At 43.6% G+C, this 14,639-nt stretch overlaps 1 protein-coding gene and 1 long non-coding RNA gene across 11 annotated transcripts in view; one reads left to right on the top strand and one right to left on the bottom strand.

Moving 5' to 3' along the window:
- Positions 1-14,639, bottom strand: part of MTMR3 (myotubularin related protein 3) — a 163,704-nt gene that overhangs the window by 85,757 nt on the left and 63,308 nt on the right. For all 10 annotated transcript variants that reach the window (XM_030217549.1, XM_030217553.1, XM_030217557.1 and 7 more), the window contains exons 2-3: positions 8,085-8,164; positions 5,151-5,205 (exon numbers count right to left, since the gene is read on the bottom strand). Coding sequence is in view for 1 of the 10 variants with exons in the window: in XM_030217555.1 (XP_030073415.1) it covers positions 5,151-5,153 (3 nt within the window). In the remaining 9 variants the exon portion in view is untranslated. The remainder of the gene's footprint in view (positions 1-5,150; positions 5,206-8,084; positions 8,165-14,639) is intronic.
- Positions 218-13,968, top strand: LOC115479571. The gene is made up of 3 exons (XR_003943716.1): positions 218-228; positions 3,860-3,862; positions 13,881-13,968. It is a non-coding gene; the product is annotated as an uncharacterized LOC115479571 (long non-coding RNA).

Raw genomic sequence — 14,639 nt, 5'->3', positions numbered from 1 at the left:
ATAACGAAGTAAGAGTGAAGTTTAGTTTTGTGTGTTAGACATGAATGCAGAACTCACAAATCGAGATGTGCAAATGTTTTCCGAGTTTCCTCTGAAGGAAGTGGTGTATGATTTTTTTTTTATTTTTTTAAATTATTATTCACCTTTCCAAATCCAAGCACAAGGTGAAGTTATATTCGACTACAGAAGGCTTCTCTGTTCCAGTGTGCTTAACAGTCTAAGGCAGTGGTTCCCAAACTTGTCCTGGGGACCAGTCAGTCAGATTTTCAGGACACCCACAATGAATGTTCATGAGAGAGATGTGCATGCACATTTATGAATATTCATTGTGGATATCCTGAAAATCTGACTGGCTGGGGGCTCCCCCAGGAAAGGTTTGGGAACCACTGGTCTAATGGCTAGATTTATTAACCTGCATCATTGCTATTCAACAGAGGCACCATTATTGTCAATGGGGCCTATTTACTAATATTGCGCTTATCTTAAATGTAGTTACGCAAAAATGTTTTTAAACATATCAATTATACAACCTTGATTAGAAATCCAGCACACACAAAGAGGGAGCATAAGCTCATTCAGCGAATCATACAATTAAATCAAACCTTCAAATCCACAAGGAGGAAAAAAGCCAAGAAAAAAAAAATAAAAACCAGAACTATCAGGGGAAAAAAATGAGAACCTCTTAAACTAATATAGTATCAGCAACCAACCCTTAAACGGTACTTAGCCCACCTTGGTCTGTGAGCATCTACAAACAGGTTCAAAGACGACATTGTACATTTTGAAATCTAACATTGCTCTTTATCACATGTTTTTAATAAATAGACTCCACTGACAATAAGACACAGGCTAGTAAACAATGGCACAGGTGGTAAATCTAGCCAAAGGCAATACAGGATTAAGTGGTTTGTCCAAGGTCACCAGGAGCATCAGTAAGAGAAGTGGAGAGGTGAGCTTCCCTAGTTATTAGCCCATTCCTCCATTTCTAAAACACTTCCTGATAGAGGATTATCCACAAATGATTCACATACTATACTGCATTCAATCAAAATGAAGCTGACTCATGGGTTGGCCGCTGATCAGCACTACCACCACTCAAAGCAAGGAAAGCGAAGATACTTACCTGCAGCAGATATTCTCCGAGGGCAGCAGGCTGATTGTTCTCGCATGTGGGCCGACGTCTGCGTCGGCCCAGGAATCGGCATTTTGCAAGCAAAATATTAAAAAAAAGTTTTTCCAGAGTCTTCTGGCGTGCGTGCAGCATGCACGGACTGATTTTCCACCCGTCGCGTGAACGCGTTCCCTCAGCTAAATCAAAACATAAAAAGAAGCAAATAACTCCAAAGGGGAGGTGGGCAGGTTTGTGAGAACAATCAGCCTGCTGTCCTCGGAGAATACCTGCTACAGGTAAGTATCTTCGCTTTCTCCGAGGACAAGCAGGCTGCTTGTTCTCACATGTGGGGTATCCCTAGCAACCAGGCTCACTCAAAACAACAAACATTGGTCAACTGGGCCTCGCAACGGTGAGGACAAACTTAGATTGACCTGAAACCATAAACAACTAAGAGTGCAGCCTGGAACAAAAATGGGTCTAGGGGGGTGGAGTTGGAGTCTAAACCCCGAACAGATTCTGCAGCACTAACTGCCCAAACTGACTGCTGCATCAGGTATCCTGCTGAAGGCAGTAGTGAGATGTGAAAGTGTGGAGGGTGTATCCTGACCGGACTATTTGAAGAACCCACCGGGAGGTTATGAGAGGCCACCTTTGGTGAAAAAATATCAACATCCCCCGACCTGGCAAGTCGTCTGGATGGACACTTTTATTGAGGCAATGCTGAACTGGAGCCAGTCAAAAGCCCGTCCCTTGCTTTTGCTGGGGAGCTGCACTGGCCTTAGGCGTATGCTGTTGATGAGGAGCGCGCTGGGACTGAGCCTGGGCAGGCTGCCAAGAAGCAGGAGTGCCTAGCACAGGAATAGGGAGCACTCCTCTCCCCCCCAAAAAACGTCCTAGATGAGGAAGAAGATACCCGGCGGGAGAGAGAATCCATAGCATCATTATGCTTCTTGAGCTGGTCAACTAGATCCTCTACTTTCTCACCAAAAAGGTTATCCCCCCGGCAAGGAACATCCGCCATCCGCTGCTGGACTGAATGATCCAGGTCAGAGGCACACAGCCATGAGAGTCTGCACATCACTATACCTTGGGCAATGATTCTGGATGCTACATCAAAAGTGTCGAACGCACCCCTGGCCAGGAATTTGACACGCCTTCTGCTGCCTGACCAACTGGCGAAAAGGCTTGGCCTGCTACGGAGGGAGTGCATCAACCAAGCTGGACAGTTGCCTCACCGAGTTCCGCAAGTGGACACTTGTGAAGAGCTGGTATGTCTGGATCTTGGCGCGAGCATAGCGGCCTGATACGTCTGCCTCCCAAAAAGAGTCCAAGGTTCTAGATTCTCTGCCTGGGAATGCCGAGGAATAGTCCCTAGTGCTCTTGGCTCTTTTGAGGGCGAAGTCCACCACCATGGAATTGTGAGGTAGCTGAGACCTCATCAATCCAGGCTCACCGTGGATCAGATATTGGGATTCAGTTTTTTTTCGGGATCACGGAATTAGACGGAGGGAACGACCAGTTCTGCATAAGGACTTCCTTCAGTGCATTATGCAAAGGAGCCGTTGCAGCCTCTCTAGGCGTAGAAGGATAATCCAGGACCTCGAGCATGTCAGCCTTGGGCTCATCCTCAACCACCATAGGGAAGGGAATAGCCGCAGCCATTTCCCAGACAAAGGAGATAAAGGACAGACTCTCTGGTGGAGAAAGTCCCCTTTCTGGTGGAGGGGAAGGTTCAGAGGGAATCCCATAAGAATCGTCAGAAGAAAAAAGTACCTGGGATCTTCCTCTTCCTCCCACGAACTCTCATCTTCAGTATCTGACAAGACATCCCCTCTGAGAAGTAGTCTGAAACTGAGCCTGCCTCGACGCCGAGGAACGGCGTCCTCGATGGCGGTGCCGAGAAGTCAACGCCCATCTGGACTCCGGTGAAGCTTCCTCCACCGATGTCGAAGGGGAGTCGACCTGGGTGGCAGCCGAGGTTGGGGACCTTACCACAGGTTAAGGGCCAGATGCCGTTGCAGCAGAAGGTACGGAAGGCGCAAGCATCCCCAACACCGAAGCCGACTGGCGCAGCAATCCTTCTAGAAGCTCTGGAAGCAGGGCCCTGATGTGCTCGTCGAGAGCCACCATCAGATAAGGCTGCGGGGTCGGTAAAGGAGCCGGTGGCAAAATCTGTCGAGGCTCGGAAGCAGGTACTGGGCTGCCAGAAGACCGATGCATCGGCACCTCCTGAATAGAGGGGGAGCGATCCTCTCGGTGCCGACGCTTCTCGGGTGCCAATTCCCTTGACGCCCTGGAGTTCCCGGCACCATGTGTCGAAGGAGAACGATGGCGGTGCCTCTTCGCCTTCGCTCGACGTCCGTCATCAAGACTCCTCGGTACAGATGAGGACGTGGAATCCTCACCCTTTCTCGGGGCTGGGTCCGACGAAGGTCAGTCCATGGAGGCCTGCATAACAGGAGGACTCAAGGCAGGTAGAGACATACTCGATGCCTCACTGCTCCCAGCATGAATTGGTCTTTCAGCAGCCATTACCTCCGCTCCAAACGTCGATGCTTCCCTCGATGTCGATTCCGCCGACCTCAGTACCGATGTCGAAAGACCGGACCGAGCCCTAAAACGCTTTTCTCGTTGGGCTTCGAGAAGCTTGGATCCATTTCTTCATATGAAGACAGACTACAAGCGGTTGGGCTATGGTTGGGCCCAAGGCACTGGATACACCAGGCGTGGGTACTGGTACCTGAGATGGTCCGGTTGCAAAGAGTACAACGTTTGAAGCCGCTGGGTGTCTTCGATGACATGGAAGGAAAAATGGCTTCTGCAAAATAAAAAATAAAAAAAGACACGATTGTGCCTGTTAAAAGAAAAAAGGGCACAAAAAATAAGGGCCTAAGCCGGCCGCATCGAAAAACAAAGGAAACTTTAAAAAGTAAAAAAATGTAAAAAGACTAGAGATTTTTTTTTTTGAAAACTGCACAAAAAGTAAAATAAAGAACAAAATAAATAACAAATAGTAAAAAAAAAATTTGAGAAGACTTTTCCTGGGCCTCAGAGGAACAGAGATGAAAACCTACCGCACCTCAATGCGGAAAAAAAGAAAACTGGGGGGAACGTGTTCATGTGAGACGGGCGGGAAATCAGTCCTTGCATGCGCAGTGCAAGCACGCCAGAACACTGGCAAAACTAATATTTTGCTTTCAAAATGCTGATTCCTGGGCCGACGCGGACGTCGGTCCAGATGTGAGAACAAGCAGCCCTGCTTGTCCTCAGAGAATGAATACTACTACAACTGATTTTTCCACTTCATGAGTTATGAAATAACTCAAAATACAGAAAAACAGAACCATAAATCAGCATTTTTTTTTTATTCCATGTGAACGTAAAATACAAGTTTCATTTGAAATTGTAACCTACAGATTCTCTATACAATATTTTACAGCAAAGTATGCAATTGTTTTTTTTACCTCAGTTCTGCAATTTGAACATGACAGAATATAAAAATATGAAGATAAAAGGGACTCTAATCTAAACACACTTTTTCTAGGTCATCAGGAATTATATCACTGAACTTGGGAAGCAAAACGTAGGGATGTATAAGCAACTGCCCCCAAAAAAGTATTAAGAGTTCACATTTCCTCACCCTAGGTTGACAACATGGTAACAAAAACAAAAACAAAAAAAAAGACAGGTTGGGGAGATGAGCAAGAGAAAAGTCATTCCTTTCTTTCAGACAAGACAAGGGTTTTATGCCAATGATGCGAGTGAGTACTCCTTAGCTATGACGGTGTATACTGCGAAATAAGGAGTCACAACATGCCACGTGAGGCTTTTCCTCCAATTCTAATTAACACCCTAACAAGCTATTGAAAGTAGGAAGGACTTTATTGTGGGATTTGCAAGTACTACTTAATATCCTTCACAGGGCTCCATTCTATTTTTAGATATACCTCTGGAATACTGTAACCAGAAAACAAGTGCCATATACACAAAGTATTGGTTCTGTCCACCATATACTGATAAAAGTTTCAACACTTACCATACTGGAACCCAGTTCGGAGGGCAGCTTTGTTCTTACACGGCAATGTCAAACTCTGTTTCACAAAGAAAACAAATCTCAACAGCAGAACACATTAATCAGAAGCTTTATCATTAATGAGGTGAGACACATACTGAAACTAAACACAGTACAGTCCATGAATTTGTAACACAGACTAGTGCTAGCAATTTCCTGCCCACCTAGCACCCAACCAGCATGGTTAGCACACCTTTCCAACAGAAATACAGTATGAAAATTAACAAGACTAATCCAGCCTATTTTCCAGAGAAATGCCCACACATTTGCAGTCCATTCAAGCATAAACCTGAAAAAATATAATCACCCTAGTCAGAACACCCATGTTTTCTCCCCTCGCCCCGATATATCCTCAAACTTTTTTGTGGGGTGGGGTGGGGGTTGGACACATGGATAAACACATACTCAAAGCTATCTCACAAGCCTTTTATAATAAAGTAGGTTTGGTATAAACGGTTAGGTAAAGGGAACATGGGTCAAAAAGAACACTGGACAAGATGATACCAAGTATCACACTTGTACTACATTCTGTGCTTATAAATAGTATTAAAACCCCCCAAACATTCATAAGTCAAAAATTCTAGAACAGTGCGCCCTAATATAGAGTAAAACTAGGTTCCTAGTGTAACAGGTTGGATGTATATGAGCACTTACACCAGCCTCAGAGCTGGTGTTCACACCTAAATGTTGGTGACATTCAGAAGTGCAAGTCCCACCCAGACTCTGCCTATGTGCACGCCTACCTGTCAAATGTGTATGAATTTACACAGGAACACAAAGGTAGAATTTTGCCATTTGTGCACATATGTTCATGTGTGTATGTGCATATATGCTATTATTCTTATTTGCATGTAAATGTTTGCATCGACTATATAGAATTTCCCCTAGATTGTGTTTCTTCAAATATATGGTTGGACCAGTAGGATACTGCTTAGAGAAGTAGAAAAGCCAGATACTACTATCTGGAAGACGTAGAAAAGGATCTGGCTAAAAATGAAGCACCTATCACCTTGGCCAAAACTTTAATAGTGATATTTTCAGAAGCCTCCTTATAAAAATCCAACAATTTCAAAACAGCTCCGAATCTCCCACTTCAATTTCACCACAATCTTTTCAGAGTTACCGTTACACAAATCTTTTAAGAGTTACCGTTACACACTTCTGTTCTTTCAGTTAACTTTTGGGGACCTCAGCGATGCTCATTGCCAATACTAACGAGAAGCAATGTATATAGTACCCACCACTTCATGGGCTCACCCGATTACCTCCCCCTTTGGCTATTTATATTATTAGCATATATATATATATTTATTTTCAACTCAAATTTAAAATGATACTCATCTTTTTGATCGAATCTGGCTTGGGGGATTAAAAGTGTCCAACATGCATGCTTCACCCTCCCACGGGCTGTCTCAAGGACATCCCCCCTTTGCCGTATATAGCACCAGCTCCACTATTTTCAGGGATCACCCCTCTGCAGAGTAGTAGTAGATTGATACACGCATTAAAGAATAACCAGACAATGAGCAATAAAGAATTACAGAATAAAGCAATAAAGAACTGAGACTAAAGGGCTCACCATCTTCCACCTGCTGGAGACTGAGATTACTGGATCTTTTTCTAGCTGGCAAGGGCTCTTATTGGCTAGCTGGAGTTACAGCTTTTTTCTCAGTCTCCACCTGCTGGAAGGCATGCACAACCCATCAGTCACATTCTGGGCTGCTCCGGAGGGATGCTAAGGAATTATAACATTCTAGATTGCCCTTAGGTCTAAGAAATTTATCTGATGAATTTTTTTCCTGCGCAGACCAAAATCCCTGGATGAAATCGTTCCTCCTGAGCTTTCGAGGTCAGTTTGGATGCATCCATGGTTAAGACATTCGAGTCTGAGGATTTTGGAAGATGTCGCCCCTGGCTAGATTTAGACCGTCAATTACCAGGGCAGTCCCCGAGCTGTTGGATGATTTATGACCAAGTAAAGGTGAGCCAAGCTTATTGAGGAGGAAAGGAGAAGATACAGTTAGGCTAGCTGACTAGATCGAGGGGAGTCTTCAGAGGAAGAGAGATGCAGACAAGGAAGAAAGAGCACCTGCTGTGTAGTAATACTACTGGACAGATGAGGGGAGTCTGTTGGGGCATGGAGGGAAACACAGCAAGCTGATCCACGATGGAGAATGAAGTAGGCTGGAGGAGAAACAGACTGGGCAAAAGGATATCAATCCTCATAAGTACCCAAAATACAAAAATCAAACTATGGCTATGAATTTTTCATGACTGGTTGTGACGAAGCTTACTGATCTGGTTTTCACATCACACCAATTTATACAGATCTAATCTGAGCATGTGTAGACCTCTGAATCCCAAAACTGGTCCAAAGTGGTTTATAGAAAGGTTAGAATGAAAAACTGCAGTGAAAAGTTTGACATATTTCTGAAACAGGAGTTTAAATCTTATGGAAGAGCATATAAATAGACTAATTTCATCAAAGGTAGTAGAGAATTCCAGTTTTAGTAGACTGATAGGAAAATGATTGAGCATTTTCTTAACATACTCAAACTATAGGAAGTTTAGAGCTCGGCAATTCGTTAAGCTAACAGTCCCCTTAGCATAGGTTAAGGAAATTGGCTGATATATATGCTCAGACACTGTCCCATTTAGAGCTTTGATAAAAAAAAAAAAAAAACAACTTGTCATTTTTCCTGACCAGGAACACTGGGGTGCTTTGAATATTAGGCCTGTTGGTTTTACCTCTGAAGTGATCCAATAAACTTAAAAAAAAAAAAAAAACCCCCGCATAAAGTGCACATTAGAATTGGCCCCATATTCTAAAGAAACATGGTGAAAGGTATGAAAAAAAAAAAATAAGCCACAAAATAAATCAATCACCTGACAACTTACCACTCACAGCCAAATATCCAAGAACCTTCTTGTCCCAGCAATCTTTACACACTGTTCATCTAATACATTTCGACTGAAATCTGTGAAAGGAAAGGAAGCATTACCTCAACAGGACTGCATTTTATGTCCTTAATTAAAATCATTTTATTTCTTCATAACTAAGCTGAAAACGTCTAGTTTGGTGGCTTACCCGTACCAAAAAAAAAAACCAAAATACAGCTATAAGATTTTACGACATTTCAGTGGATCAACATTCCATAAACTTTAGTATGTTGGTTTTGAGAGCAACACAGCTAGTCCCAGTAGACTTTTCCACAACATAAGAGAACACAGTCATAGGTAACTGGCATACTTCACTGTTGGAACATGACCACCGGAAAATAACATACTAAAAAATGGACAAAGATTTACCTGTGCGCCTTAACATTAAAAAATTATATATACTTTAAGAACAAAAAGGCCTCGTAAATAGATGTTAGGGTACTGTGTGTTATTTTAAGCATGCACTGGAAACTAATGCAAGCCTCTAAGTAAACCCAGAAATATCTTACATAAGACATGGCTGGTCAACATGCTCAAGTACAATCCTCCTGCACTTTTACCCTATGATCAGAGTAAATAGCGTGCTTAAATTTGCATGCTTTTCTCTCTGATCATAGGGGCGCTAAAGCCCCGCGCTGTTCCAGTGCTATTTTTAGAGCACTGTTTGGAATAGCACGAGGCTTTCGATCATCTGCCCATGAGAGATTCAAATATTGAGCCATTAAAGGTGGCAAGAACTCCATGGAGTCCTTGCAACCCTTCAAAATCCTCTCATACTTGCACAGCATATCAAAAGGTGCTACTAAAGGGAAAATTTAAGAACTGCAAAGTGTTCTTCCGGGTTTGATTTTCCAAATATTCTACCTTTCGCTGCATGAACATCTTATCCTTCAGTAAGTTAACATTAACTTGCCAAGATTCTTCAACTTTGATTTCTAATGAATTTGTCTTAGAAGCTTGTTGGCCCAGCTCTTGGGAATGGGCTTCAATAAGGTCCTTAAAATTAGAAAACTCCCCCACAACTTTTGCAGCTGTTGAGCAGATAGCGGGGAGTAAAGGGCCTCAGGGCTATCAGTGAAAGCACACACAATTGGCTACACTGCTGATCCAAAATCCACTGGACTAAGAGATTTGGGCAGAGGAAACCACCAGCAGTGATCCCTCCATAAGGAGCACTGAGGAAACTGAACCTGCTCCTTTCTCCACTCTTCCCCACTTATACAAGGCCTCCAGGCTGCTGGGGTTCAAATCCCTTTAGGGGACTGAGTGAAACCCCGTTACTATCATCACCAGACAAGCACATCAAAGGAGAGCAGAACCAGCGGGTACCCAAAACTGATGCATAGTGGCTTGCCTCAACAGGGAAGCAGGCACCAAAGTCAGAGGCACTTGTTGGACCACTCCTTTCCTCTTCTTCCCCTGTAACATCAGGGGCAACGGAGGTTTCCTATCAAGAACAGACCACAAGAAGGTAAGGAGCTCCTATGGGTGTGTCTGATCATACGACCACCTTGGATCAAGTCTCCATAAAGAAATTCTATTTCCCACCGCAGCTCCTTGTGACTTTAGGCAAGTCACTTAACTCTCCATTGCTCCAGGTACAAAATCAGTACCTGTATATAATATATAAACCACTTTGATTGTAACCACAGAAAGGCAGTATATCAAACCCCATCTCTTCCATAAAAGGACTGAATCTTCAATCCCTCCCATCCCCAGATCCAATATTTCTCCCTCTCTTCCTTCCCTTCCTCTCTTCTTCTCCCAGGTCCATTCTCTTTTTCTTTCCTGGGGTCCATTATTTCTCTCTCCACTCTTCCCTCCCATTGTTCAGCACCTCTTCCTCCCTCCCCCTCCATCCCCACGAGCATCAACACAAACTTGGTAGTGAACAGCACCAAGCTCTTCTTATGGCTGCTAGAGCTCACTGCTTCAGCAATAGCTTCCACCAGTGGCCACTAGTTCTGCTCGTTCAGCATCTGCATCTGTTCCCCACCTTTAATCTGTCTACCTTAAAAGGTGGTCTTCTTAGGCTGCCTGCAATCTCCTCCGAAGCTTTCTCTCTGGCCTGTCCTACCCATGCAAAAATAGGAAGTGATGTCAGTGGAAGCAGAATAGGCCAGAAGGAAAGCTTCAGAGCACAGCGCAAGCACCCTATGTGCAATGCTAACGCTAACACTGCCGGGGTCCAACAGAAGACCATCTTTAATGTAGATTGGTGGTGGTGGTGGTGGTGGGGGGGGGGGGTGATGCTGAATCACAAGTGGGGACAAAGACGCCAGATCGCAAAAAGGATAGGGTTGATAGTGAAAGAAAGCAGAAGACATGTTTGGAGGAGACAGGAAATGCTGCAATGTGATTACATTGCATTAATCACAGAGTTAACTGTGATTTAGCTTGTAGCCCTAACAGAAATTAGAAAGTGACCTCAGAGTCAATTTTCAGGTTGAAAGCTCCAGTCACAGATATATTATTCTTTCCTATTTTGTACTTTATTGGTAAACAAACATGAAGTATCAGATGAATGCAAAATGCATATTATATATATACTAGTAAAAAAGGCCAGTTTCTGTTTTAAAGGAAACGGGCGCTAGCAATGTTTTTTTTTTTTTTTTTTTTGGTAACCATACAGTTGTTAGAAAAGTATTATAATGAGAAGGAATAATTGTTAAATTTGTAAATCATCTGTTGCCGTGTTGTACCACCATGTGCAGCAACTGTCTTCTCTCTATGTTTGAGAGAGTGTGTGTGAGAGTGACTATGTGAGAGAGAAAGAGTGAATGTGAGAGTGTGTGTGTGTGTTACAGAGCGATATTTTGTAAGGTTCCTCTGCATGACAGAGTACGTGTGTGTGTTTGTCTTTCCATGACCCCCTTGTGTGTGCCAGTGAGACACAGATAAAGACTGTGTGTGTGAGTGTGAAAGAGAGAGAGTGTGCCTGTGTGCCAGAGTATGTGTGTGTGTCTGTGTGTCTGCATGACACCCTCCTTCTGTCCGAGGTGCAGGTTCCCCCCCCCTTTCCGTTCCAAGTTCTGGCCCCCACCCCCTCCTGTGTGAGTGGCAATGTAAGGTTGTTGTGCTTAAACTTCCCCCCCTCTTGACAAGTGAATTGCGCCCCCCCTCCTTCCGTTCGTTGCAGGAGATAATAGGCAGTAGGACACTTAGGCAGAGCACTCTCAGGCTTCTGATTATGATTTAAATCCTTTTCTTTGTCTTTTTTGAGCTGCGTGTCAGACGCCTGTCATGGGAGCATCAGTTGTCTGTTCTGTCATTTTTGTTTCTGAGGCAGTCTTGTCAGGTTTTTTTTTTTTTTTAGGGCGCTAAGTTTTTTTTTTTTTTTAGGGTGCTAGGTTTGTGAGGGCGTCAGTCTGGCCAGCTGTGTTTTTTTGGAGGATGGCAGGGTCGGGAGGGCGCTTCGTGAGGGCGACAGTCTCCTCGGGTGCTTCATTCTTTTTTGGAGGGTGGCAGGTTCGGGAGCACAGCACTCTCGTCAGCTGTTTGTTTTTTTGAGGGCGGTTGGTGTGCGCGGCAAGTTAGGGAGGGCGGCAGCCAGTCTCTCTCTCTCTTTTTTTTTTTTTTTGTTTGCACGTGCCACTTCATTGGATTCTCTCAGCAGTGTGGAAGTCATGACGTCACTCTGATCTACCGACGGAAGCAGACCACCTCCGAGGGATCCACGATCCCAGGCAGCGTCAGAACGCTGGAGGTGAGAATTATTATATAGGATATACACACATATATATACATTCATTACAAGCCTTTATTTTGTAACTCATCCAGAGTTTTGTAACAGATGCACTTCTATAACAAATATAAAAGCCTCTAATATTATAGAATTAAAATATATATATATACATACCACATTGATCAATAAAAGTAAAACCACTTAAAAAGGTCAACTCCCCAAGCATCTTGCTTTACCTCTCCCTTGTTCTCCCCCCCCCCCCCCCCCCCTCTTTAATCTATTCTGAAATTCAAAATAACCAACAGAATCTTGACTACTCAATGGGAAAATTATTCTATGATCTAGGGCCCTGGCATCTGAACACTCTGTTTTTACCAACCTGATTTCTGAGGATGCATGCACATGCCACACTAGTAAAACAGCAAGCACCAGAAAAGGGCATGATTCTGTAAAGTCACCCTCCCCCAAAGACAAATAGGAAAAAAAAAACAACTTTGTTCAAAAACACCAGTAGTATTTCCACAAATCAGAGTAAGAGGTGGAAACAAACTTGTCTAGATTCCCATATTCCTATCCACCCTAGAACGAAGAGTAAGTTGTTTTGATGTCTGTCTTCTGAAGTGTGAGCCAATAAACATTTCCGTGTTGTTCTGAATTCCAGTTTTATCAGAAATTCTGCAATTCCTTTGCATTGATGGCTGTCATCAACAGATAAGCTCCCTAATGTTATGCATATACTGAGCAGCAGGGGTAACAAAACAAAAACACAAGTAAAAACAAATCAGTTGGACTTCAGACCATATGCTCAAGACATGCAGAGCAAACTAATTTGAGAGAGAAAAAAAAGTATGAAGAGATCATACCAATTAAGCAACTATATACAGAGCAGCTTGTGATTTAATAGACACACAGTTCTACAAATGGAAATCTTGCCTCACCAATTTGCTTCATTTCTTTGAAGGTGTGAATAAACATGTGGAAAACGGTGAGCTGGTTGGTGTGGTGTATTTAGATTTTCAGAAAGCTCTTGACAAAGTCTGTCATGAGAGACTCCTGAGAAAATTAAAGAATCATGGGGTAGGAGACAATGTTCTGTTGTGAATTAGGAACTGGTTATTAGACAGAAAACAGAGCAGGGTTAAATAGAAATTTATCTCAATGGAGGAGGGTGAATAGTGGAGTGCAGCCGTGATCTGTACTGGCAGCGGTGCTATTTAACATTTATAAATGCTCTGGAAATGGAATGATGAGTGAGGTGATTAAATTTGCAGATGACACAGAACTATTCAAAGTTGTCAAAATGCATGCAGATTGTGAAAAATTGCAGGAAAACCTTAGAAAACTGGAAGAACGGGCATCCAAATGGCAGATAAAATTTAATGTAGACAAATGCAAAAGTGATACACAGAAACCCAATTAGCAGCAACATTCCATGCCACCAATCCTGGGGCAAGCAACAAATTCAATCTTAGCTACAATATGAGAACCGGAGTTGTACTTTCTTGCACAAACTCCTCTTCTCTATCCACTCCCGTTACCATTCCAAATAACCCCATAATGCTGGTTCCATCTGTTAAGTTTTGGGGGGGTCAACTTTGATGAGTATGACCTTCCATGCTCATATTCTCACAAGTGGGTAATGTGGAATCGCATTGCCCAGTCCGGGTTTTATAACAAGCCTTAAGAGCTTTGTGGAGCAAGAGACACTGTCCACTACGCATGCATAGGTGCCTTCCTGCCCGCCAAGAGGGCGCTGTTACTGCAGTTAAATACTACAGCAAGAAAAACAAAAATAGGAGACAACTCCTAGGGGAGGTGGGAGGGTTTGGGAGAATATAAGGCTTGCTGTCCTCGAAAAATACCTGGATACAGGTAAGTATCTTCACTTTCTCCGAGAACAAGCAGGCCATTAATTCTCACAATTGGGGTATCCCTAGCACCAGGCTCACTGAAAAACAACAAACTTTATTGAATTGGGCCTTGCAACGGCGAGGACATAACTCAGATTAACCTGTAACTATATACAACAGAGTGCAGCCTGGAACAGAGTAAAACATAGGTGGGTGGAGCTGGATTCTAGACCACAAACAAATTCTGCAATACTGTCTGCCTGAACCGACAATCGCGTCCAGTATCCTGCTCAAAGCAGTAATGAGATGTGTGGAATGAAGTCCATGTCGCAGCCTTTCAAATTTCTTCAATGGAGGTTGACTGCAAGTGGGCTACCGACACAGCCATGACTCTGACATTGTGAGCCTTGACATGACCCCTCCACAGTGTCAGCCCAACCTGGGCATAAGTGAAAGAAATGCAGTCTGCCAGCCAAACAGAAGATTGTGCGTTTCCCTGATGGCGACCCTCATCTTGTTGGGATCAAAAGAAAAAAATAGTTGGGTGGACTGTCTGTGGGGCCTTACAGCTCCATGTAGTAGGCCAATGCTCTCTTGCAATCCAAGGTGTGCAAGGTGCTCTTTCCAGGATCGGCATAAAGTCAGAGAAAGAATGTTGGCAAGACAATCGACTGGTTCAGATGGAACTCAAGAAGCAACCTTTGGTAGGAACTTTGGGTGCGTGCAGAGGACTACTCAGTTGTGATGAAACTTACTATAAAAGGTGATTCCACACCGACTCTAAGAGCTGAAGTAACAGCCACCAAGAAAATGACTTTCCAGGTCAAGCACTTCAAATGGCAAGAAGTCAATGGCTTGAAAGGAGCTTTCATCAGATGGGTGAGAACAACACTGAGGTCCCATGACACAGGTGGAGGTTTGACAAAAGCAAACCTCTCATGAAGCGAACAACTAGAGGCTGTCCACAGATGAGCTTAC

Source organism: Microcaecilia unicolor, chromosome 11 (assembly GCF_901765095.1).
Source record: "Microcaecilia unicolor chromosome 11, aMicUni1.1, whole genome shotgun sequence".
NCBI lineage: Eukaryota > Metazoa > Chordata > Amphibia > Gymnophiona > Siphonopidae > Microcaecilia > Microcaecilia unicolor.
Note: the sequence above shows the minus strand (reverse complement) of the source record. Positions and strands in the feature narration are given on the sequence as shown.